The following is a 24,448-nucleotide window of genomic DNA, read 5'->3' as shown; positions in this document are numbered from 1 at the left end:
TGTAAGTCCTGACATTAGCAAGCCAGGTGAAGGGGGATGGGATAAAGACAAAGATCACTTTTCTCTTTACAGAAAAACTGCCCTCACCCCCTGCAACTGACATCTACCTTATCTATCTCTGCAGATGATAGAAACAGTAGATTAACTGTGGAAAGATATTTCACCATTGACTAAAGAGCATGCAAAGATGGAGAAATACGCTGTTTTATGAGTTCAATTAGCTACTGTAGAAGTAAAACTAGAGAAAAAGCAACAGGTCCTGAGGCTGTGGGCTAGCTGTGGTTTTCACCAAGGCCCACCCAGCCAGATATCATAAAGAGATAAACAGACCATGGTCAGAAGACAGAATTCTCAGAAGAAAGAATTCATAAGAAAAATCATCTAATAGAAAGTATCAGAGATGTTTAAAGTTGGGAGGGGGGCTTGTGCTCGGAAATACTAATATGGTGGGGAAACAGGCATTTCGGGGAAAAAGGCAGGTTTTACGGAAAACAGAGTGAACATATAACATGACGTAGGTGAGAATAGCCAATAAATGAATGTAGTTAGGCAGTAATGCATAAGTAAATAACCAATAAGGATGTATCATGTGATGTAAACCAACGTGGTGTTGGCCACTAAGAAATGTATAAAAACCAGGCCTTTAGAAGGGAGAGGTCAGAACAGACATCAGAGGACCTCTAGGCCTAGAGGTCACCTTCTGTTACGCTATATGCTAAATGATTTATTCCTGTAAGCTGTTATTGATTGGCTAAATAAATATATACTTATTGAAACCAGTATATAGCGTTCGAGGTCTCATTACCGAGGTAGGCCTGGACAGCAGCCTACATCACTGGTTCCATTTCAATGGAATCATTTATCTATAGAATTGAGAAAGGAAGAATCTTACCTATATTTTAAAAGGCATTTAAAGGCCCATTATTTTCAACTGTCCTTTTTGCATTGATAGGACTTGAATTCAATACTTCAACCTGCACTATTTTATTTTATGTTTTATTTTATTTTGTTTATTTTTATTTTTATTGAAAAATGTATTAAATATTTTATATGATATCATACATTTAGTTTATTTTTTTGCTTTGCATTTTCTATTTATAAATGGAGTTTTTTTCATTATTTTGATTGGATTATATTGTTAACCGCCTTGATCCTATTTGGCAAATTGAGGGGTATATAAAGATTTTTAATAAACATAAACCCACCCCAGCCCCTTTTGCCCTCTCTAGCCCAATGACGGTACTGTAGTGTAAACAAAAAAGACTTTTTCTCTCTCTGTTAGGTCATAGCTCATGCTCACTAACACCAGCTCTGGCAGGATACACATTTCATATCTGACATTGTAATCATAAAATAGAAAATAAAATTTTTTTCTTTTTTTTTTTTAGTTCAATAGTTTTTTATTGAGTATTTTTAGAACATACAGGAAGCAGTTCAAATACATGAAGTCAAAATAAAGCTTTCTGTATAAAGAGCATATAAATGGAGAAATTAGGTTCTTACCTGCTAATTTACTTTCTTTTAGCTTCTCCAGACCAGTAGAGGTTAACTTTACGAATGGGTATATATCTAATCATGACCAGCAGGTGGAGACTGAAAACAAAACTTTGGGACAGTATATCCTAGCCCCTCCTCTCTATTTCCCTCAGTCTGCCGAATAGCCAAGCAGAACCAAGAACTGGAAAACAACAGAGAGAAAAAACAATACTCCGAAAGGAGTAACAAATAACAAACCCAAAATGCTGTTGGAAAATGCAGAGGAGAAATTCCCGAAGGAAGAATGTCCCCACAGCTCGCCAGCTAAGCCAGCCGAGCCACAGCCGCTGTTCTTCAATTCTCCCCGGCCCTAGAAAAATACTAGAACCCGCAGCAAAAACCAAAAACTGCCCGCGCAACAGCCCCAACAACAACAACAACAGACAGGGTGGGGACCTCTACTGGTCTGGAGAAGCTAAAAGAAAGTAAATTAGCAGGTAAGAACCTAATTTCTCCTTCTTTAGCACTCTCCAGACCAGTAAAGGTTAACTTTACGAATGGGACGTACCAAAGCAGTCCCTCTCACGGGCGGGACCCCCGAAGGGCCGATACCAGTACACGCTCACCGAACACCGCGTCCCGACGCGCCTGCACATCAACCCGATAATGACGAACAAAGGAATGCAAGGAGGACCAAACCGCAGCCTTACAAATATCCACAGGAGGCACGAGCGACGACTCAGCCCAAGAAGCCGCCTGACCCCGAGTGGAATGAGCCTTGAGAAACTCCGGAACAGGCTGCTGTTTCAGAAGATAAGCGGAAGCAATCGTCTCCTTGATCCAGCGCGCAATAGTAGCCTTAGAAGCGCCAGCTCCCCGACGAGGACCCGCCAGGAGGACAAAGAGATGATCGGACTTCCGGAATTCCTGGGTCCGCTGCACATAAGAGCGAAGGACCCGACCGACATCCAACTTGCGCAGCTGCCGTTGCTCAGAAGAGCCCTCCCGACCACCCAAGACCGGGAGAACCACCGATTGATTGACATGAAAAGGAGAAACAACCTTAGGCAGAAAGGAAGGAACAGGCCGCAAGACGACCCGTTCCCTAGAAAACTCCAAGAAGGGAGTCCTACAAGAGAAAGCCTGCAGCTCAGAAACACGCCTAGCAGAAGTAATGGCCACCAAAAAGACCGCCTTCAAAGTAAGGTCCTTCAAAGAACAGTCGTCCAAGGGCTCGAAAGGCGGACGCACCAAAACAGAGAGAACCAGATTAAGATCCCAAGAGGGAACCGAGGGCCGTAGGGGAGGCCTAAGCAACTTGGCCGCCCGCAAAAACCGAATCACATCAGGAAGAGCCGATAAACGCTGACCTGACACCAACCCTCGAAAAGCCGACAGGGCCGCAAGATGAACCCGGAGAGAAGACCAAGCCAGGCCTCTATCCAGGCCATCCTGCAAGAACTCCAGAATGTTAGGCAGAGAAGCGCGAAAAGAGGTCACTCCCCGCGCCCGACACCATTCCTCAAAGAGACGCCAAACCCGCACATAAGCCCGAGAGGTAGAAAGCCTCCGGGACCCCAACAGTGTAGAGATCACCTTGTCTGAATATCCCTTCTTGCTAAGGCGACCCCTTTCAAGAGCCACGCCGTAAGACAGAAGGGAGACGGGTCGAACATGGGAATGGGACCCTGCATCAGAAGGTCGTCCGAGAGAGGCAGAGGAAGAGGATCCGCTACCAGGTGTCTCACCAGATCCGCATACCACGGACGGCGAGGCCAATCCGGCGCCACCAGCACCACCAAACCCGGATGGTAAACAATGCGAAGAAGCACTCTGCCCACCAGCGGCCAAGGAGGGAACACATACAACAGCCCCTCCGTTGGCCACTGCTGGACCAGAGCATCCAGACCCTCGGCCAGACCGTCCCTGCGACGACTGAAGAAGCGAGGCACTTTGGCGTTGCCACCCGTGGCCATCAGGTCCATTAGGGGCTGCCCCCAAGCCTGCACTATCAACTGAAACGCCTCGGCGCCGAGACACCACTCTCCTGGATCTAGGAAGTGACGACTGAGGAAGTCTGCCTGAACATTTTCTACTCCGGCTATATGAGAGGCCGAGAGGTCCAGCAGATGGGATTCCGCCCAAACCATGAGCAGAGCCGCCTCCTGCGCCACCTGAGTGCTCTTGGTGCCCCCCTGACGATTGACATAAGCCACCACCGTGGCATTGTCCGACAGCACTCTGACCGACTTGCCCAGCAACAGGGAGTGGAAAGCTAACAGCGCCAGACGGACCGCTCTGGTCTCCAACACGTTGATCGACCAGGCGGCCTCCTCCGCGGACCAGGTGCCCTGAGCTGAGTGACCCAAACACTGAGCCCCCCAACCCAGGAGACTCGCATCCGTCAGGAGCACCGTCCACTGCGGGAGATCCAGACCCACCCCCTGAACTAGGTGAGGGGTCTGGAGCCACCAACGCAGACTGCAGCGCGCCAAGCCTCGCAGGGGAACCGGAACATCCATCCCGTGCCTCTGGGGAGACCACCTCCGGAGCAGAGCATACTGGAGAGGACGCATGTGGGCCCGCGCCCACCTCACCACGTCCAGGGACGCCGCCATCGACCCCAAGACCTGGAGGAAATCTCGCGCCCGAGGACACCGGGACGCCAAAAGCAGGCGAATCTGAGATTGCAATTTGCTCACCCGGCCCTCTGGGAGGAAGACCTTCCCCAAGGAGGTGTCGAACAGCACCCCTAGGTACTCCAGACGCTGAGCCGGGACCAACCGACTCTTGGAAAGGTTGACCACCCAGCCCAGCGACCGGAGAAACTCCACCACCCGAGCAGTAACCCGGGAGCTTTCCTGCAACGACTTTGCCCGAATTAACCAGTCGTCCAGGTAGGGGTGTACCAGGATGCCCTCCGACCGCAAGGCTGCCGCGACGACCACCATCACCTTGGTGAACGTCCGAGGAGCCGTGGCCAGCTCAAAGGGAAGCACACAGAACTGAAAGTGCCGACCCAAGATCGCAAAGCGCAGGAAACGCTGATGAGCGGCCCGAATGGGAACATGCAAGTAGGCCTCCATCAGATCGAGAGAAGTGAGAAACTCCCCCGGCTGAACCGCCAGAATGACCGACCGCAGAGTTTCCATACGGAAAGAGGGAATCTTGAGAGCCCGGTTGACCCCTTTCAAATCGAGGATGGGCCGAAAGGTCCCCTCCTTCTTGGGCACCACAAAGTAAATGGAGTACCTGCCCGTGCCCCACTCCGGAGGGGGCACCGGAACAACTGCCCTGAGATCTAGCAAGCGCTGAAGGGTCTGGCGAAAAGCCTGCGTCTTCCCCGGAGTCTGACATGGAGAAGCGAGGAAAAAATCCGGCAGAGAGCGGGCGAACTCCAGGGCATAACCGTCCCGCACCACCTCCAGAACCCACTGATCGGACGTGATCTCGGCCCATTTGGGGAAAAAATCGCGCAGCCGGGCCCCCACCGGAACCAAAGGGGGCGTCGGCAAGGCGTCATTGTGCAGGACGGGAAGCGGGGGAACCGGCGGAGGGATTCCCTGCCCCCCGACGGGCCCCCCGAAAGGGCTGCATACGCTGGAAGAACCGACCCCGAGACTGGAAAGAAGCAGCCCCACGCCCAGGGCGATACTTGCGAAAATCCCGCAAACGCCCCCGGGCCGCACCCCCCCGAGACGCCGGGCGGGCACGGTCCTCCGGCAGACGGGGAACTTTCGAGTCCGACAGAGTCTGAATCAACTTATCCAAGTCCTCTCCAAACAAAAACGACCCCCGAAAGGGAAATTTAGTAAGCTTAGCTTTGGACGCAGCATCCGCCGCCCAAGCGCGCAGCCACAACACACGCCTTGCGGCCACGCCAAAAGCCATAGACTTAGCCGAGATCCGCACCAAGTCATATAGAGCATCAGAGAGGAAAGAGGCCGCCATCTCAATCTTCGCTACCTCCTGATCCACCAGAGACCAGTCGTCAGACTCTCGATCCAAGACCCGCTCCGCCCACCGAAACACGGCGCGAGCGACCAGTCCCCCACAAATAGCCGCCTGGACCCCAAAGGTAGAGACCTGAAAATTTTGCTTAAGGATGCTCTCCAATTTGCGCTCCTCAGGGTCCCGCAAGGCAGAACCGCCCTCAACAGGCACGGTATGCCGCTTGGAAATTGCCGAGACCACCGCATCCACGACCGGCGAAGCTAACGTAGCCCGATCCCCTTCAGGAATGGGATACAGGCGAGCCATGCTGCGCGCCAGCCGAAACGGCGTCTCCGGCGTTTTCCACTGCTTCAGAATAATATCCCGAATATCCTGATGCATAGGAAAAGAGCGGGAAACGGAACGGATCCCCCGCAACAGGGGGTCCCCCACACGCGGAGTCTCCGGCGGCGCGTCCTCAAAACGCAAGACCGAAGAAACCTGCTGAATAAGGTCAGGCAGCTCATCTTTCTGAAAAAGACGCACCACGGACGCCTCGTCACTGGAGAACGGGAAATCCGACAACCCGCCGCCAGCTTCCGTCCCCTCCAGAGAGTCCTGGAACTCCTCAGAAGGGTCCAGGTCCTCCTCCAGACCGACCCGTTCCTCCGACCACAAAGACTCGTCCCACGACACCCGCGGACGCTTGGACAAGGGAGGCGGCGGAGGGGACGTCACGCCAGACGAAAGAGGCAAAGCCGCAGGGAGCGTGGAGGAAAACCCACCCCCCGAAACCCCCTGGGCGCAACCGGGACCCCCAGCCGCCTGAAAATAGGCTCTGCATAAAGAAAAGAAAAATTCAGGAGAAAACCCCCCCGAGGGTCCCAAGGGACTCCCTGCCACAGCAGGGGACCCAGCAGAACCTTGCCCCTGCATAGTCAAAACAGGGGGAAGGTCACCTGAGGTGGAAGACAAAATGGAGGGGCCAGACAGAGAAGATGGCGGTTTTCCCGCCAAAAAAGCTCCCTCCATAGCCTGAAGCGGCTGAGAAACCTGAATAGTCTCAGCCGCTAAAGCAGGCAAGCCGGCATCAGCTGTCAAAAAATCAGCTGAGAGGGAATCCTCTAAAACCCGACCGTCGGCGGTTTGGGGATTCCCTCCGTGGGCGGACGGAGAAGACCGGGCTTCCCCACCGTTCCCTGCCGACTCGCGAGGCACCATCGGCGGGGAGCTCTGGGCGCCTGCAGCCGCTGCCGACGGAGCTCCTCCACCGCACCGGCCTGAACACCGCTTGCACAGGCCGGCCGCGAGTGCCTCGCGTCTGGAGCACAATGAGCACTTTTTCCCTTTAGAAGTGCTCATTGCTCCATACGCGACCTAGCTGTAAAAAAGTGCCGGTTAGTTGAAAAATTACAGTAAAATACAGTTTTCTTAAAGGGATACAACCCTCCAGACCAGCACTACCTCAGGATTTTTTTTTTTTTTTTTTTTTTACAGAACAGACTCCACAGGCTCTCAAAGCAATAGCCTTGCTTGATTTAGGGGGCAAGGCTTACTGCTGAGGCTCCTCTAAAAAAATGTGGGGAGGTGGAGGAAGTGGGGGGAGGGACCCCGCTCGTGACCCGCCGGGTTTGACACCCCCGAGGTCGGACGAACCCCCAAACAGAGTCCGCCCAAGCTCCGTCCGGCTAAAAACAGGGACAAAAAACCCCCTAAACAAATTCCAACAGCCCTACCAAGGGAGATGGGTACAGATCACTCAACACCTGCTGGAGACTGAAAGAAGACTGAGGGAAATAGAGAGGAGGGGCTAGGATATACTGTCCCAAAGTTTTGTTTTCAGTCTCCACCTGCTGGTCATGATTAGATATATACCCATTCGTAAAGTTAACCTCTACTGGTCTGGAGAGTGCTAAAGAACTATATTTAACTATAGAGGAACATAACATATAGATTTTTTTCTACCTTTTGTTGTCTGGTCATTTTATTATTCAAATCATGTTGATCTCAGGCTCTGGTTTCTGTTTGTCTTCTGTTAACTCTCTTGCCAGGGTCTTCTGCCTATTCAACATTTTCTTCTTTCTCTATGCTCACCATCCATCTTCCATCTCTGTACCTTCCCTTCTACTGCTATATCCAACATAACTGTTTTTCTCCCACTGATAGATTTGGAGCACCGTTCAGTGATAAAATTTCTCACAAAAGAAGGGAAAAAGTCAAAGGAGATCCATAAACACATGACTACAGTTTATGGTGAATCTGCCCCATCATTCTATAAAGTAAAATTTTGGAGCAAGCAGTTTAAGTGGGGTAGAGAGTTCATTGAAGATTACCTTCACACTGGACGGCCTGTAGAAGCAACTTCCACAAAAATGTGCAAGAAAGTCAAGGATTTAATTTTGTCAGACAGACGAATTAAAGTTTCCCGAATAGCTGAAGAAATGGGCATCTCGGCAGGTCCAGTTTGGATAATAATTCATGAAAAGTTGGGCATGTCCAAGGTTAGCGCAAGATGAGTTCCAAGAATGCTGACGCCATATGCTGTCAGGAGAACTTGGAGATGTTCCGTGAAGACCAAGTGAATTTTTTTTTTTTAATCTTTTGGTGGCTGAAGATGAGACTTGGATCTTTCACAGAGATCCTGAATCCAAAATGGAGTCAATGCAGTGGAAGCACAAGTCATCCCCCACCCCGAAAAAGTTCAAAACAGAAATATCTGCAGGCAAAGTCATGGCAACTGTCTTCTGGGATGGTGAAAGACTTTTGCTTCTGGAGTTCATGTCACACAAGACAACCATAATCTGGGAGAGTTATGCCAACACAATGATCACTTTTGATGTGTGAATCAATCAAGGAGAACAGATGAGGAAAACTTGCAGCAGGTGTGTTGCTTCTTCACGACAATGCACCTGTGCACATGTCATGACAATCACAGGTTGCCATCCGAGAATGTAGGTATCAGCAGCTGAACCATCCACTTTACAGTCCTGACCTGGCTTCCTCAGATTACTTCCTGTTCCAAGTTTTGAATAAATCTCCCAATGGACAGTGGTTTTCAAGCAATGAAGACATCAAGGGAAGCTGTGACATTCTGGTTTGAAGGTCAAACAGAAGAATTCTTTTCAAAGGAGTTCCAGTCATTGCAGGAAAAGTGGATGAAGCGTATGAAGCTATCAGGGAACTAAACTGAAAATAAATAAAAAATATTTTGAAAACTCTTTTCTTTCCTATTGAGGTAGATAAATTATTGAACAACACTCGTATTACCATAGATTACTCATGAGTTTATCCCAATTCAACTTTGTCCTCTCCTTCCTGAGATTCCTTATAGTTGAAAGAGACCATCTTACTTCACTTTATACATTGGAGATATTTAAATGTTTCTATCATAAAGTATATCCGATATCTCTCCTTTTTCCCAAAGTATGCATATCTGGCTACTGGAACGGAATATCCAGGTCACTGGTAACTGCCAGAAATCATCTGGGCATCACCAATACTCAGCGCCAGTATTTAGACAGCCAAAATGTTTTCTTTTCTATATTCTTTCACCCATAGCCCTACGAAATATAGATATTCGTGGAGACAGGTTAATACATTAAGTTTTGACATCATCCTTGGTTCCCTGTATGCTTCCTGGCTGATTTATGTCACAGGTCTCATTCCTTGCAATATTTTATTAGAAGCTGAATTTTTCAGGGCTCCTCTAGACAAGTTTTGTAAGGATTTAAATGCTAATCTCATATGACTCCATTATATTTGACTTGAGACTATGCAGTTTATTGTATTGTATTATTGGAACATTTTTGTATTTGAAAAATTCCAATAAAATGTGACAGCAAAAAAAACCGGAAGCTGACTATTTCCAGCCCCATGCTTTGGGTTAATTGTTCAAGGGTGGCAAAATGTGATGGACATGGCCCCTTGCATTTATATAACTGCTGGATCCAGCTGTCATCTCACCAACCCGGAACTCCAGTGGGATAATCTATCCTGCTTTATCTGTGAGATCATCGAGCAAGTCTAAATTTATATCTTGCTATACTTATCTAAGATCAACACTTTGAACATGAATATCTAGGTGTTCATGTGGTTTTCTTAGAGGTGTGAAAGTCAGAGTAAAAGATGCTGCCTTCGTTTAGGAAGAATGTCATGTGACTCGACAGGCTTTTTTTTTTCCTCATTCTTCATGGATTATTTCAGAACTCTTGGATTCAAAGCTCAACAAGGAGCTAAACCTTCAAAGCCTAGGACTTAATTAGAATGGTTTGGGGTTCTAGTTGCTCCCTTCTCCATAAATGATCAGAATTTTAGATAAGGTATAAATAAACCAAGAGAGGCAGGGTGTAAAGTTTTCAATATAGTTAGGGCTCCTTTTACGAAGGTGCGCTAGTGTTTTTAGCGCACGCACCGGATTAGCGTGCGCTAGCCGAAAAACTACTGCCTGCTCAAGAGGAAGTGGTAGTGGCTAGCGCACGCAGCATTTTAGCGCACGCTATTCCGCACGTTAAGGCCCTAACGCGCTTTCGTAAAAGGAGCCCTTAATTTCCTAGTTCATACATGTAAGAGAGATATTTGGGCTACGGATTGTTTCGGGGGAGTGATTAAAGGCATGATGCAAAATATAAAATATTATTATTATTATTAACCATAAACTCAGTCATGTATATAACCTTTGAATAAAAGTATCATGTGTTATAATACATATCCTTCTTAACAAATGATAGTTGTCAGAATTGCTTCAGCCACCGTATAACTCATATAACTCTTGCAATAAACCATATGTTAACTTCAATTTGAAGATTTCCTTAATTGCTGATACAAAATGAGAGTTCTGGGTACAACACTAGAGAGTAATTTCACCCCACTGATTAACTAATGACAATCATTCCCTATTGCTATGGAAACAGAGGAGTCATTAATTTCTCATTTTCTGAACAGGCACACCACACAGCTGGAGCAGTTCCCCACCCGAGGAGCTCACCCTAAAGGAGGTCTATCTGCTAATGGCACAGTGCTTGCTTGGTTTTTGCAACAGCAAAAGGGGGGCTTATCCCAAGGCTCAGCCGTTAGCATTATTTGGGGCTCCTATACTAAAATGCATTGACAAGAGCTTAGTGCCTTTTAATGTGCGGCTTTCCCACCTGCTAAACCCATTTCTAATGTGTCCCTAAAATAGCACAGGATCTGCAAGAAAAAACACAACTATTTTTTTTCCATTCGTATGCAAGACCTGCCAAAATATTAATATGAGAGCACTAAGGCCTGACTTCTCTAGCCAGCGCCGTTGCCGCCTTAAAAGTGGCTACTGATCGCATGCCAATCATGCAACAGCGCCGTTTAGAGAATGGCGCCTGTGGCAGAGGTAAGCCAGGGTTTCCAGGCCTAAATTTTCGTCACCTAGCTTTGACATGAATCGCACCTAACACCACTTCCAGCGTCAGCCACACCTACAGTGCCATTAGGCACCGTAAAGCCCCTATGGAGGCACAATTCCAGCGCTGGCTTTTTAGGCGCCTTGAAAATTAGTTTAAAACAGTTTAAACGGCATTTTTCACTTGGTTTGGACACCTTAAACACCGGTGACATTTAGAGAATCGAGGCCTTACTGCCTCCTATTTAAGGGGCGCTAAGTATTCCTTCGTTAAGTGTGTTATTCAGTTAGGCACAAATTCAGTACATGGCATCCAGATTTGGGGGGGCTGGAAAAAATTGTTCCAGAACACTGTTCTATAAACATCACTCTGAGCTGAGGCTCTGTATAGAATGGTGCTTAGAGCCCATTCCTGTGTCCAACGTTGGGTGCCAGCAGTGCTTTTATTTGTAGGAAAAAAGGTACCAGTACTCATACAGGGCAAACCTTAAGGGTGAGGTCACCATCTATGGCTCTACCCTACAATACTATGAGCGTACAACACAGACAAGATAAGTAAAGTGATATTGTAAAGATCTAGTTTAATTTATGTGGCGATGTGAGGGACCCTTGGAAGTGCAGTGATGGTGCTTCTTTTGTTATTAAGCACTAAGATTGGTGGTGTGAGCGCTTTAAATTCACAATTTTGTATTCTGTTTAAGTTTTATGTTTCTAATTTAGTGAGGACTTGTGGATAGTTTGAAGTATTGACAATTGACACAAGCTTTGAATTGATGTTAGACTCCTTATTACGGTGATAGTCTGCCCTACAGTAACCACACCCACACAGTAGCCAACCCAATTTATCAGCCATGGAGTACACTCCTACAAGGCAGTACCTCTCTCTCACCTTCCCTCAGCCCCACCCACCCCGTTACCCATCTTTCCTCTTCTTCTATCAGCCCCCAGACCTCACCCTCTTCTGCCCTCAGCCCCCATTATGACTCCAGCACCCCACGCACTTCTGCCCTGAGTTCCTCCGTAATACTAGCACCTCACCCTCTTCTGCCCTGAACCCCTCTTGACTCTAGCATCTCACCTTCTTCCCTGAGCCCCCTCCCCCCCGTGGATTCAGAGCCTCATCCTCTTCTGCTCAGGCTCCCCCTCCACGACTTCAGCACCCTTTTATGCCCTGAGCTTTCCTCGATTCCAGCATCTCACCCTCTTTTTCCTTGAGCTCTTCCCCCTTGGATCCACATCCTCTCCCTCACATGACTTCAGACCTGCGTGCCCCATGACTCTAGCATCTCAGCTCTCCATAGATTCAGAGCCTAATCTCTCTTCTGACCACCTGCAGCCCCCTCTCCCAGCAGTGAAACTTCACCTCTTTCTGGCAGTGGCAGTCAGTGTGATCTACCTGGGCTGACCTGGAACCTTTCCTCTGCAGCTGTCTCGAACCTCTGATGCAACTTCCTGTTTATGTGAGAGCAGGACAACTGCAAAAGAAAGGTTCCAGGTCGGCCCAGGCAGTTTGATTGCCACTGCCGAAGTGAGGGTTGACTGCGGAGGGGGACGGAGATTTTAAAAAAATCTGCAGGTACACTATACTGGTGCTTACTGGCAAAAAATAAGCCCTGGGTGCTGGTATTTATGCCAACTGAAACCTGGTATAAATGCCGGCATCACATTCTTGGCATTTGGATGCAGGAATGGTGGTATTCTATAACCCCACATGTAAATTTTTGTAATGCACCTACCACACCTAGCCATGGCCACTTTTGAGTTCCATGCTATGGGATTAAGGTGCGTGGGTTATAGAATAGTGCACAGGAAGATACGTGTACAAAATCTAATTAATGCCAATTAGCTGCAATAATTGGTTAACATTAATCCATTGCTAGTTAATTGCTTTAAAATCCCTGCCCAGTGCCTTTTTAATGGCCCACAATCAATGGTGCTATGTTTTATTTATTGGGATTTATTAACTGACTTTTTCATGAAGAGATTCACCCAAAGCGGTTTACAATACGTAGGAAAAATACTCAAGATTACTATTCAATCTGTCCTGGAAGGCTCACAATCTAACTGCAGTACCTGGGGCAATGGAGGGTTAGGTGACTTGCCCAGGGTCACAGGAAGCAGGCTGGGATCGAATCACAGGGTGCCGGGGCAGCAGCTCTAACCACTAGGCCATTCCTCCCCTTCCCTCATATTAAGCTGGTAGGTATAGGTTACAAAAGGGGTTGAGGTGCATAGTAAGGGGGGCAGTCCACTTCAGGGGGCACTAGATTGGCGGGGGCACTAGCACCGATCCTCCTCTCCGCCCTCCCGCTCCTCCCCCCACCACACGCGCTTCTTCGCTTCTCTCTCTCTCCCCCCCCCCCCACCCGCCACACTGTACCTCTAGCTTTTCACTGGTGTAAAGCAGCAACTCCAACCTGCTGCTCGCGCCAGCATCAGCTCTCCCTTTGACATCACTTCCGGGTTCTGTGCCTAGGAAATGATATCAGAGGTAGAGCAGCAATTCCAACCTGCTGCTCGCGCCAGCATCAGCTCTCCCTTTGAAATCACTTCCGGGTTCTGTGCCTAGGAAGTGATATCAGAGGTAGACAGCAATTCCAACCTGCTGCTCGCGCCAGCATCAGCTCTCCCTTTGACATCACTTCAGGGTTCTGTGTCTAGGAAGTGCTGTAAGAGGTAGAGCTGACATGGACAACAAGTTGGTCCCAGCTGATCATGCTGGGAAAGTTAAAGAATTTTGAGGGAAGGGGCGTTTGTATTGGCAGGGGGGCAGGGAAGGAGCGAGGGGGGCAGAAAGGAGGGCGGGTAAGGAGCGCCACTACCTTGGTCGCTTCTCACCCTTGCTACGCCACTACTGAGGTGCAATATTAAAGACCTACTTAGGGTACTTAATATCCTAACCATGGCCTTACACAGTTTGAGATTCTACCCATATCACCTTTGACTTCTACTGGAATGAACTTATTTCATTTCTCTCTCTACTAATCATAGAAAAAAAAATAATAATTTTATTGTGTCTAACACAAAGGAAAACACGCAAAGACCCGTCCTGGCAGAGTGCAGGTGCAAATGATATTTGAGAACTCCTGTCAGGAGATACACAAGAGCTCAGAATAAATTTGTGGCCCGCAAGAACTGCAGGACATATTCGTAGTGCAGGAGTAAGGTTTGGCATAGCATTTATAAAAAAACAGTAAGTAAGCAGATACTGTATTTTACTGCCCCTACTTCCTGTGATTAGCAGTAAATAGGCACAGGCTGCAGGCAGAAAGAGTGCATTAGAACCAGAAAATCAGTGTTAATACCATAATCAATATAAAATTATAAAATAAACAGAGGTACACAGGTCCCAAGGCATGAGAAGTTCAAGAACTTAGGGCTCCTTTTACGAAGCCGCATTAGCGGCTTTATCGCACTTGACTTTTTATCCAGCGCTAACCCCCACGCTAGCCAAAAAACTACCGCCTGCTCAAGAGGAGGCGGTAGCGGCTAGCGCGTTAAACCGCGGCTTCGTAAAAGGAGCCTTTAGTTACTGCTAAAGGAAAAACATTCCAAACATTTTTCTTGCCGTTCTGTCTGGCGAATCTGTTCTGAAAACAGCTAATAATTAGTTATTCTAATTTATCTACCATATTGTTTGGCCATAGAGGAATACAGTATCAATATGTAATCAGAAATTAAAGTTCATGATCATATTTAGCTTTGCTATATGTGATTTACTTACTGTACACATGGGTTCAACGTGCAACATGAATAAAGCACAGATAAGGGAATGGTCAGCTGACAGAGTTCATTTTTATTTGCACATTGGAAATTTATGCTTTAATCAAAGCCTTTTGAGGTTGATTTTTTCAGGAATAGGAGACAAGAGCTAATCTGTTGGTTATTCTTAATTCTTATAAATGGAATGCATCAGTTGTTTTCTTGCACCCTCTCACTTTAGGATACTCAGTAGCACAGAGCTTCCCAAATGGGGGTCACAAAACCCACATTTGAGGTCACAAAGTGGATGGGCTGTCCACAGGTGCATCATTATGCTTGCCCTTCAGGGGGTCTCACAGTTTAATTTGGCCACTATTATGGGGTCACAGCCACAATATGTCAAAGCTCTGGAGAGAAATTAGGCCCTCTTTTACTAAGCAGCAATAGAGGTTTCTACTGCGACCTGGGGCACTAAATGCTCTGACACCCATGAGTGTTGAAGCATTTAGTGCTCTGGGATGTGGTAGAAACTTCTGTCGTGGCTTATTGTGTGGGGGGGGGGGGATTAGTGAGGAAGAATCTAATCTGCAGAAGGCATGGAGTGTACTGGAGGAAAGCAATTTGAACTGTGTTTTTTCTCTCTCTAAAAAAAAAAAAATATGCATGTCCGGTTTAACCATGAGGCACACTAGGCCATCACCAAGCTTGCAGCTTCAAGAGGCAGAAAAGAGCAGCTGCAATCAAAACAAACTGAAAAATCCATCACAATGTACTTTTACTGACAGGGATGAAGGATGATCTTCAAATAGGCTATTTATATGAGTAAATGATTTTGGGAAATTCACTTTATTACGTATGTGTCAGAGGGTGATCAAAACCATATTTTTTGGTTTCGACCAAAATCGAATTTGCAGAATAATTCAACGGTCAGGTTCTGGGGACCCCCAAATCAGCACTATGGCCTGGCATGACCTGCCCCCAGACAGAAGCAGTCTCCCTCCATGATCCCTCCCCCCTAGTGTTACCAAATGGCTCCAGAAAAAGGAGGACGGATTGAGACATCCAGGTTTTACTTCCATTGACAACAATGAGGACAGATGAGATATCGGGTTTTATTTCCATTGCATTCAAAGGAAGTAAAACCTGGATGTCTCAATCCATCCTCCTTTTTCTGGAGCCATATGGTAACCCTACCTCCCCCTTCCAAGGACTACATTAATTGCTGGAAGTATAGCAATAGCAGTGTGGTCAGAACAGGAGTAATCCCCAGTAACATCTGCCCATGTCGTCTACACTATCAAAATGTCCAATTATCCATTTTTCCAGGATTGTGCTGGGAGGAGTGGTATGGAGATAATAATAATAATAATAATAATAATAATTTTATTCTTATATACCGCCATGCCCATCGATTTCTAGGTAGTTCACAACAATTACATTAGGATCCGCATTGACATGCCGATTTACAAACAATGTATTGGATTTACAACATCTTCAGCCGAACATGACTGAAGAAGCGGAAGTGGGAAAGAGAGAAGGAGGAAAGCGGTCAATAGAGGGGGGGGGGGGGGGCAGGGCCGGACGGGCCGATTTACCACAATTTATTGGATTTACAACAACTTTAGCCGAACTTGGCTGATGAAGAAGGAGGGGAGCAGGAAGACAGCGATCAATAAAGGGGGGAAAGGGTCGAGCGTGTGGCCAGGTAATTCTGGAGAGGGGGCGTTACGGGGCTTGTTTGTTGAATAGATAAGTTTTGAGTGTTTTTCTGAAGTCGAGGTAAGTGGGAGCCTCGAGGATCATTTGGGCGATCCATGGGTTCATCTTGGCTGCTTGGAAGGCGAAGGTTTTGTCTAGGAATCTTTTACGATGACAGAGCTTTAGCGAGGGGTAGGCGAACAGTTGGATTCTGCGGGATTTCTTGTTGGTGCAGTAAAGGTTAAAGAGGGGATTGATGTATCTTGGCGAGAGGCCGTTTACCGATTTGTAGCAGAAGCATGCGAATTTGAAGAGCACTCTGGATTCGAAAGGCAGCCAGTGAAGTAGGTGGTAGAAAGGGGTGATATGTTCCCATTTCTTTAGGCCATAGATGAGGCGAACGGCGGTGTTTTGGATTACTTTTAGTCTCCTGGTAGTTTTCTTCGTGGCGTTCAGGTAGATAATATTACAGTAGTCTAGAATGCTGAGAATGGCAGATTGCACTAGAAGGCGGAACGAGGAGTCATTGAAGTATTTTTTTATGGTGCGGAGTTTCCAGAGTACCGCGAAGCATTTCCTGATGCTGAGGTCGGTGTGAGTTTCTAAGGATAAATGTCTGTCCAGCGTAACACCCAGGATTTTTACGGTGTTTTCAAGGGGGAAAGGCCTTCCTTTCAGTTGGATTGTGGTGTCCTTGATTTTGTCGTGGGGGAGGCCAGAAAAAATTTTGTTTTGTCGGAATTTAGTTTCAGCCTGAATGCTAGCATCCAGAGCTCAATCTGGTTAAGGATATTTGTAATGTAATCGAGTGTTTCAGGTGAGAAACTGGTAAAAGGGATGACTAATGTGATATCATCTGCATAGATGAAAAATTTGAGCTTGAGGGTATGTAGTAGGTTACCTAGGGAGGCTAGATAGATATTGAACAGGGTGGGGGATAGAGGGGAGCCCTGCGGTATACCGCAGGTGTTTTCCCAGCTGTATGAGAAAGCGTTGTTCTGGTGTACTTTGTAGGATCTATTTTTTAGGAACCCCTGAAACCAGTTGAGGACCTGATCAGAGATACCAATGTGTGACAGACATTCAAGGAGAATGGTGTGGTCGACCAGGTCGAAGGCACTGCTTAGGTCTAGTTGTATGATCAATGCACTAGAGCCCTGACTAAAGAGCGTGTGGAGATGGTCAAGAAGGGTGGCTAATGATCATGATCATTAAGTTTAATTAACACCATCTCATGGGGAAGGATGAAAGGCTGAAAAATTAATTCAGAGGTGCAAGAGAGAGGAGATTTGCTTTGGACTTGTGTGAATATCATTGCACTGGCCCTGAAAAAGCAGATTTATTTCAACTAGGAAACATACTCTTATAATATTAGCATGGCACTTTTGGCAAGGTCATGCCCACTGATGAAGCCCTTCCCTAAAGGGTGGATATGCATAATATAAATTTATATGCAAAACTCTGTTATGCTTAGTCATTGTGGTAAGCCTGAAAACCTGGCTGGCAAGTTTTACCTTCAGGACAGGGTCGAGAAATACTGTCCCAGAGAGAGAAATCACCTGGCCTTGTGGGTTTTTGATCATCCATGGGTCAAATGATACAAACCGAAAGCATGCATCTTTCCCACTGAAAGAAAAAAAGTACAGAAAGTCAGTATACTAGAAAAGCACCCGAGTTCAGTTTCTGCTACAGAAAAAGCACAGGGACTCAGCTTCTGCTACAGAGAATTCAAATGGGCTCATAACATTGGACACATGGTAACAGACATACAAAGGAGCACATTAGGACTGGTAGTAGTCTGAAAATTGGCTTAGTCAAGGGTTCAAATTTCTCTTCTCTCATTTAGAATATTGTGTACAATTCTGGAGACCTCACTTTCAAAAAGATATAAACAGGATGGAATCGACCCAGAGGAAGCAAATAAAATAGTTAGTGATCTACGTCATAAGGCGTATGGGGACAGACTTAAAGATCACAATATATACTCGCATACTTTTGAGCAAAGGTGGGAGAAGGAAGATATGAGACAGACGTTTAAATACCTTTGTGGCATAAATATGCATGAGGCGAGTCTCTTTCAATTGAATGGAAATTCCAAAGTGGCACAGAATAAGGTTAAGAAGTGATAGGTTCAGAAGTAATCTAAGGAAATATTTATTAAAGAAAGGATGTTAGACGCATAGAATAGTCTCCCCGTAGAGGTGGTGGAGACAAAGGCTGTGTCTGAATTCAAGTAAGCATGAGATATGCGCATGGGATCTCTTAGGGAGAGGAGGAGATAACAGATGCTGCAGAAGGGCAGACTGAGTGGGCCATTTGGCCTTTATCTGCTGTCATGTTTCTATGTTTCTATTTATTGTGTGTAAATTGGAGTTAAGCATATAGAAGTCAAAGCAGAAAGCCTCACGGTAGAGCTACACACAGATGGTTACATGTGCAACTTCTATTCAGGAACCAGTGCTCCCTGTGACTTAGGGCTCCTTTTACGAAGCCGCGTTAGTGGCTTTATCGCGCATGACTTTTAACCACCCGTTAATCCCCGCGCTAGCCGGAAAACTACCACCTGCTTAAGAGGAGGCGGTAGCGTGGCCGGCAGTTTAGTGCGTGCTATTACGCGTGTTAAACCGCTAATGCGACCGTAAAAGGAGCCCTTAATCCTCCACTGCCCCAGTTTCATTAGATAGACTGGAAGCCCACTGGGATAGATAGGGAAAATGCTTGAAGTACCTGTATGTAAACCACTTTGAGTATGATTGTAAAATTACAAAAAGGCAGTATGCAAGTTCCAAGTTTGAATCCTTAAATTTAAAATGCATGGAACTTATATATTAATTAAGGGAAACTGGCCAGGCACATGCACTCAAAGATTCTGTGGTAAGCATGGCTTTTTATGCACTGGTTCTTCTGCTCATAAATATACCTCTTTTTTTTTTCTTGTTCTGTATCATTTGAAAAAGTTTCTCAATAAAACGTTTGTACTGAAAAAAAAAAAATATTAGCCTCACAAAAATTTATTGCACATAAAATTTTTTGCAAGGCTGATATTTGTGCACAAAACAATAAGCACTGATATGTACTTTTGTGCACCGTAATGTTACCTCCCTTCAGTCTCTTCAACTTGCAGGCATTCCCAGTGGCAAAAAGGTGACAAAACTGGCAGTGAAATGGCAAAAAATTTCTTGTGTTGTGCACATGTCAAAAGTCACCATTTCCTTCTCATATACCATACATTTTAATGGAGTGTGCAGTTATGTTTTTCCGCAAAAGTTAACATCTGCGCTCAACTCCTTCTTGCATTGTGTGGCCACTAATGTGCTTGTAAAACCTGAGGTAAATGCAGTTAGGATTGTGGTTGCTTTGTGCATCGGCCCTAGAGTTAATAAAGTAATGTGATCTTGTAATGGATTGTAATAGTTGTATTCCTGTTTAATTATTGTTTTCTCCTACCCTTTTGGGCTAATTTTGTGAACCGGATCGAGTCCCCCTTCAGGGAAAGACCCGGTATATAAAGCTAAGGAATGAATTGAATTTAGAATGCATTAAATTGCATTAACAGTTGTTAATAAATGATTGCATGCTGTATCTTAGCTGTAAACTACCTGGAGCATATCCGAAAAACCACCTTTGAAGCTTGTCAGTACCAATTCTCGATGTAAAAGAAAAGGGGCTATATAGGAGCCCTTCCCCCACTGGTAGAAAAGTACACCAGTGCACTGCTGGAGAAATTACAGAAACAAAGTTGTTGGTTTTTTATTTCTTTTGCAAAATAAAGCACTGGACAGCCAACTCTTTAATAAGCCTATACAAGTGGTCTCCAACCCTTTTCATGAAAAGGGCTTATGGTGTGAATACAAGGCCCTGAGGACCACCACAAGATTTCCAGCTTATTCTTAATACGACCACATCACAGAGGCATACCACGACTCACACTTGCTCCCAATACAAGCAAGAATACGCTTCAAATTCCATTGCCTACTATTTAAAGCTAAAAACGGAGACAGCCCAACCTACTGGAACAACCGACTAACTCAATCCACATCAACCAGACACAGGAGAACCCACACACTATTCACACACCCGCCAACCAAAAATGTCAAACGAAGAAAACTGTATGACAATCTACTGGCCACCAGAGCAGCAAAACTGGACAGACAACTCACCAATCTGCTGTCATCGACCACAGACTTCAAAAAAGAAACAAAAACCCTACTCTTCAAAAAAATACATAAAACCTATATAACAACCAGATTATCTCAGTTAAAAAAAAAAAAAGTTCAATCTACTCCTTATGTATTTCCAAATATCATGACAAATCATATGTTATCCACCTTATTTATTTAGCAATGACAATGCTTATGTAATCCGCCTTGAACCGCAAGGTAATGGCGGAACAGAAATCACGTAATGTAATGTAATAATACTAATTTTGTAAACTGCCTTGATTTGCTTGTTCAGACTGAGTATTAAAAGTTAATACTAATACTGATTGTACAACAAATCTGGGCAACAGCAAATGGGCAGTGTTGAAGGTGGAGGTTTGGACAACTGCAACAACATTGGATTTATGCTGCATAGAAGAAAGGCCCGGAAATCTACTTCTGTATTCTGCCAAGAAAGCTTGATGATGAGGAGACATAAAGAATCGACATCTAGAGGTCCTTTTATCAAGCTGCGGTAGGGGTTTAACGCGCGTAATACCGCCTGCCGCGCTAGCTGCTAATGCCGGCATTGAGCAGGCGTTAGTTTTTTAGCCAGCCGCGGGGGTTAGCGCGTCATGAAATGTCCAACGCGCTAACCCCGCTAGCGGCTTGATAGTGCTGGAAGATAGTCCCCTAGGTTGGAAGGCACTCACCGTGCTACTAGGGAAGAGCTGATCGTCACCCAGAAAACAACCATGGGGATGGTGGGGGCACTAGCACCCAGAAAACAACCACGGGGATAACCTTGGAGGACCTTGCCGAACTTGTACAAAACTGATCTCTTTTTAGATCTGTAATTCATCAAGTCACTAGGACTTGAACACAAGTCGATGTCACCTAACCAACAACAAATCAAGAATATATTTTAAAAACTCACTTTTATTTTTGATTATTAACAGTAGCAAATCCCATAAAGGAGACACCTGAATAACACACTCAGTGGCGTAGTAAGGGCAGCGGGGAAGGTTGTCCGCCTCAGGTGCCATCTTGGTGGGGGCGTCAGCACCCGTCCTCCCCCCCACCGTGTGCATGCCTTCACTTCCCCCCCTATCTCTAGCTTCGCTAGTGCCAGCAGCAACTCCAATCTGCTGTTTGCGCCAGTGTCAGTTCCGAGCCCCATGCCTAAGTGAGGTCAGAGCGAAGGAGCGCCGACGCGGGTGTGGGTGATGCTGCTCGCGCCAGGAAAGTTAAAGAGGTACGGGGAGGGGAAGGGGGCAAGCATGTGGCTACTCCACTGAACACACAGATTGTTTGCAGTTACTATATCAAGTGGGAAAGACTGAAATTAACCACATTTATAGGATTTGAAGAGCATTTCAGTCAACAGTTTGAGGGCCCTAATGGAGGACTTTGGGCGCTGCACGTTGGAGACTAGTGCAGTGGTTCCCAACCCAGTCCTGGAGGACCACCAGTCCAATCGGGTTTTCAGGCTAGCCCTAATGAATATGCATGGAGCAGATTTGCATGCCTGTCACTTCCATTATTAGCAAATCTTTCTCATGCATATTCATTAGGGCTAGCCTGAAAACCCGAATGGCCTAGTGGTCCTCCAGGACAAGGTTGGGAACTAGTGTCCTATACTAAAACCTAGTGCAGTGGTTCCCAACCCTGTCCTGGAGGAACACCAGGCCAATTGGGTTTTCAGGCTAGCCCTAATGAATATGCATGAAGCAAATTTGCATGCCTATCACTTCCATCATATGCAAATCTCTCTTATGCATATTCATTAGGGCTAGCCTGAAAACCCGATTGGCCTGGTGTTCCTCCAGGACAGGGTTGGGAATCACTGACCTAGTGGATAAAGAAAACTCTTCCAGGAATATAGCAAAGGATTCCTAAGGTCTCTTCTTTTACCTAAAAGCTGGGTACTAGTCTACTCCTTGAATCAGGGACGGATTAACCATTTGGACAATAGACTCTCCCCTAACTTTTGATAGGTGTTTAGGGGCCCAGAACACTGTCGGTCCACCCCTACCTACAAGAGTCGGGTGGGGAGAAGTCTGCTGCCACAGCTACACTTTATCCTTTTCCTTTGGAATCCAGGTAAACTACACTAAGCTTTTCCTAAAGCCTGTCCTGTCTTCCACACACAGCAGCAAAGACGGGAGGAGCGAGTCCCGGCCCCCTTGGGGGCGGGGTCAGGCTGGGCTGCAGGAGTCTCACCTGCGGCGACGAGAGCCGGGCTGGAGATTCCTCCGCTGCGACTCCTCCTCTTTCTCTCTCTCGCTCTCCCCCTGGGGTGCCGGAGACGCTGCTCGTGGAGTGAAGAGAGGGCGGCCGGCCGAAGAATGAGGACCTTTTCCCTCCGCTTCCTGTTGGAGCTGCTGTGCTGCGGTGAGTCCCCCGACCCCTTCGCCTACTTTGCAACACGTATCCCTCCCCCTCCACTTGCGCCGGGAATCGGGACTTGTTACCGGGAATCCCGCACCGGGAGCCGTACAGAGGAAGGAGGGAGGGTGCGCTGGAAAGTTGGAGGTCGCGGATCTTTTACTAGTGCCTTTCACCGGAAAGAAAGCGCCTTGGATTGTGCACATGGCAGCAATGAACGAGGCACCCCCCCCTCCCCCTCTCGCCGCTCTGGACCGTTGACGGGAGGGGGATCGATTCTACAATCGCACCCCCCCCCCTTCCCATCAGCTTCACACTGAGAGGCAGCAGAGTTGTTGCAAGTATCGCAAACGGATACATTCAAAAAGTGGCCTTTTAGCTGCGTTATTGGCGATCCCAAATAGTTATTATAGTTTCTTTTGACTTTAAGCTTTAAAGATGGCTGCAAGCTTGTGTTTGATGTGTACCGATTTGATTTGCTCTCAAGCACCCCCGGGGTTCTGATCTTCTCACCGGTCTCGGAAGCTGAGCAGAAAATCAGCCTTAGTCGGAACTAGGGCGAGCGTTGCTGGAAGAGGTTCTAGTCATCTCTGGTGCTGTAGTAGGAGGCGCTGTAGCTCTCTGAGCTAGAGTTTAACCAGTGAGCTGGGGGAACGCTGGATGCTCTCTGGGTATTCCAGATCCTAGGAAGCAGGACTGTGGGTGCTTGAGCACCCCCATTATCCACCAAATTATTTTACTGTGTCCAGGGAAGGGTAATTTCCATAGGGTTTAGCATCCCGAATTATTCTGAAAAGTTGACTCTACTGTTCCCAGATCATGTCATTTTGTGCATGGAGATGCTAATACTGCATTCTTGATTAGACTCTCCACTACAAGTTCTACAGTTCTGTTTTACTTCCTCCTGCAGAAAGATTAAAAATTAGGTGAAGCCTGATTACCCTGTGAAGAGCATTTAGGATAACAGCCTCTGCACACAAACGTTGGAAAGACCTCTGTGGTAAACTCCCTTGGCAAGTCCCTTGGCTTGGTGGTTCTGAGACCCAGTTTGAGACCCTCTGGTGGAGTTGGGATGCTTAGTAAATGACAGCAGATGAAGACCTGAATGGTCCATCCATCTCTGCCCAACAGTCACACTTAAATTGTCCTGGCACTGTCCTTAGGTTCCAACTACTGGAGTTGCTGTCCAGCCTATCTAAACTATCTTTGGTTGAGCTAGCATTATTTGCCCAATAAGTGAATAGAAAATAGAAATACTGTACAACTATGAGTAACCCCCATTGGCAAAAGAGAAAGTTGAGGGCCTTCAAATTTAGAGGCGGTTTGACTGAGCCTTCTGTGAAAACATAGTTTCCACCTTCTCTTATGTGACCAGCATGAGGGGACAATGAAAAGGGAGAGACCTTTTTCCACTTAGTTACTTTGTGAAAAATGAATGTTCAAAGTGATGCATCCAAGTGTCATACAGTATTTTAATGTATCACATCTAATTTCTTATTTGCAAAGATTTAACAATTTTGCAATGAAAGGCCATTGGGAACCACCTGTAACCTCTCATTTCCTTCCTGTTCCAGCCTCAGATTGTGAAAGTGATTTTTTTTAGCCAGTTAAACTTCCCCCCCATCCCACGAAAAAAAGAAAAACTATCGATTATAATAAGGCCAACATGTTGTTCTTGTTAATTCAGATTGAAATGAACTACAATTGGTAATGCAGCCAAAATCATAGCAAGATGCAA

The 24,448-nt window shown here is 46.5% G+C and overlaps 1 protein-coding gene across 1 annotated transcript in view; it reads left to right on the top strand.

Moving 5' to 3' along the window:
- The first annotated feature begins 22,531 nt into the window (after positions 1 to 22,531).
- Positions 22,532 to 24,448, top strand: part of PTGFRN (prostaglandin F2 receptor inhibitor) — a 268,645-nt gene continuing 266,728 nt past the window's right edge. The window contains exon 1 of the mRNA XM_033943308.1: positions 22,532 to 22,716. Coding sequence (XP_033799199.1) covers positions 22,671 to 22,716 — 46 coding nt within the window. The 5' untranslated portion in view covers positions 22,532 to 22,670. The remainder of the gene's footprint in view (positions 22,717 to 24,448) is intronic.

This window comes from Geotrypetes seraphini, chromosome 4, assembly GCF_902459505.1.
Source record: "Geotrypetes seraphini chromosome 4, aGeoSer1.1, whole genome shotgun sequence".
NCBI lineage: Eukaryota > Metazoa > Chordata > Amphibia > Gymnophiona > Dermophiidae > Geotrypetes > Geotrypetes seraphini.
The sequence above is the reverse complement of the archived record's forward strand: the minus strand, read 5'-3'. Positions and strand labels throughout refer to the sequence as shown.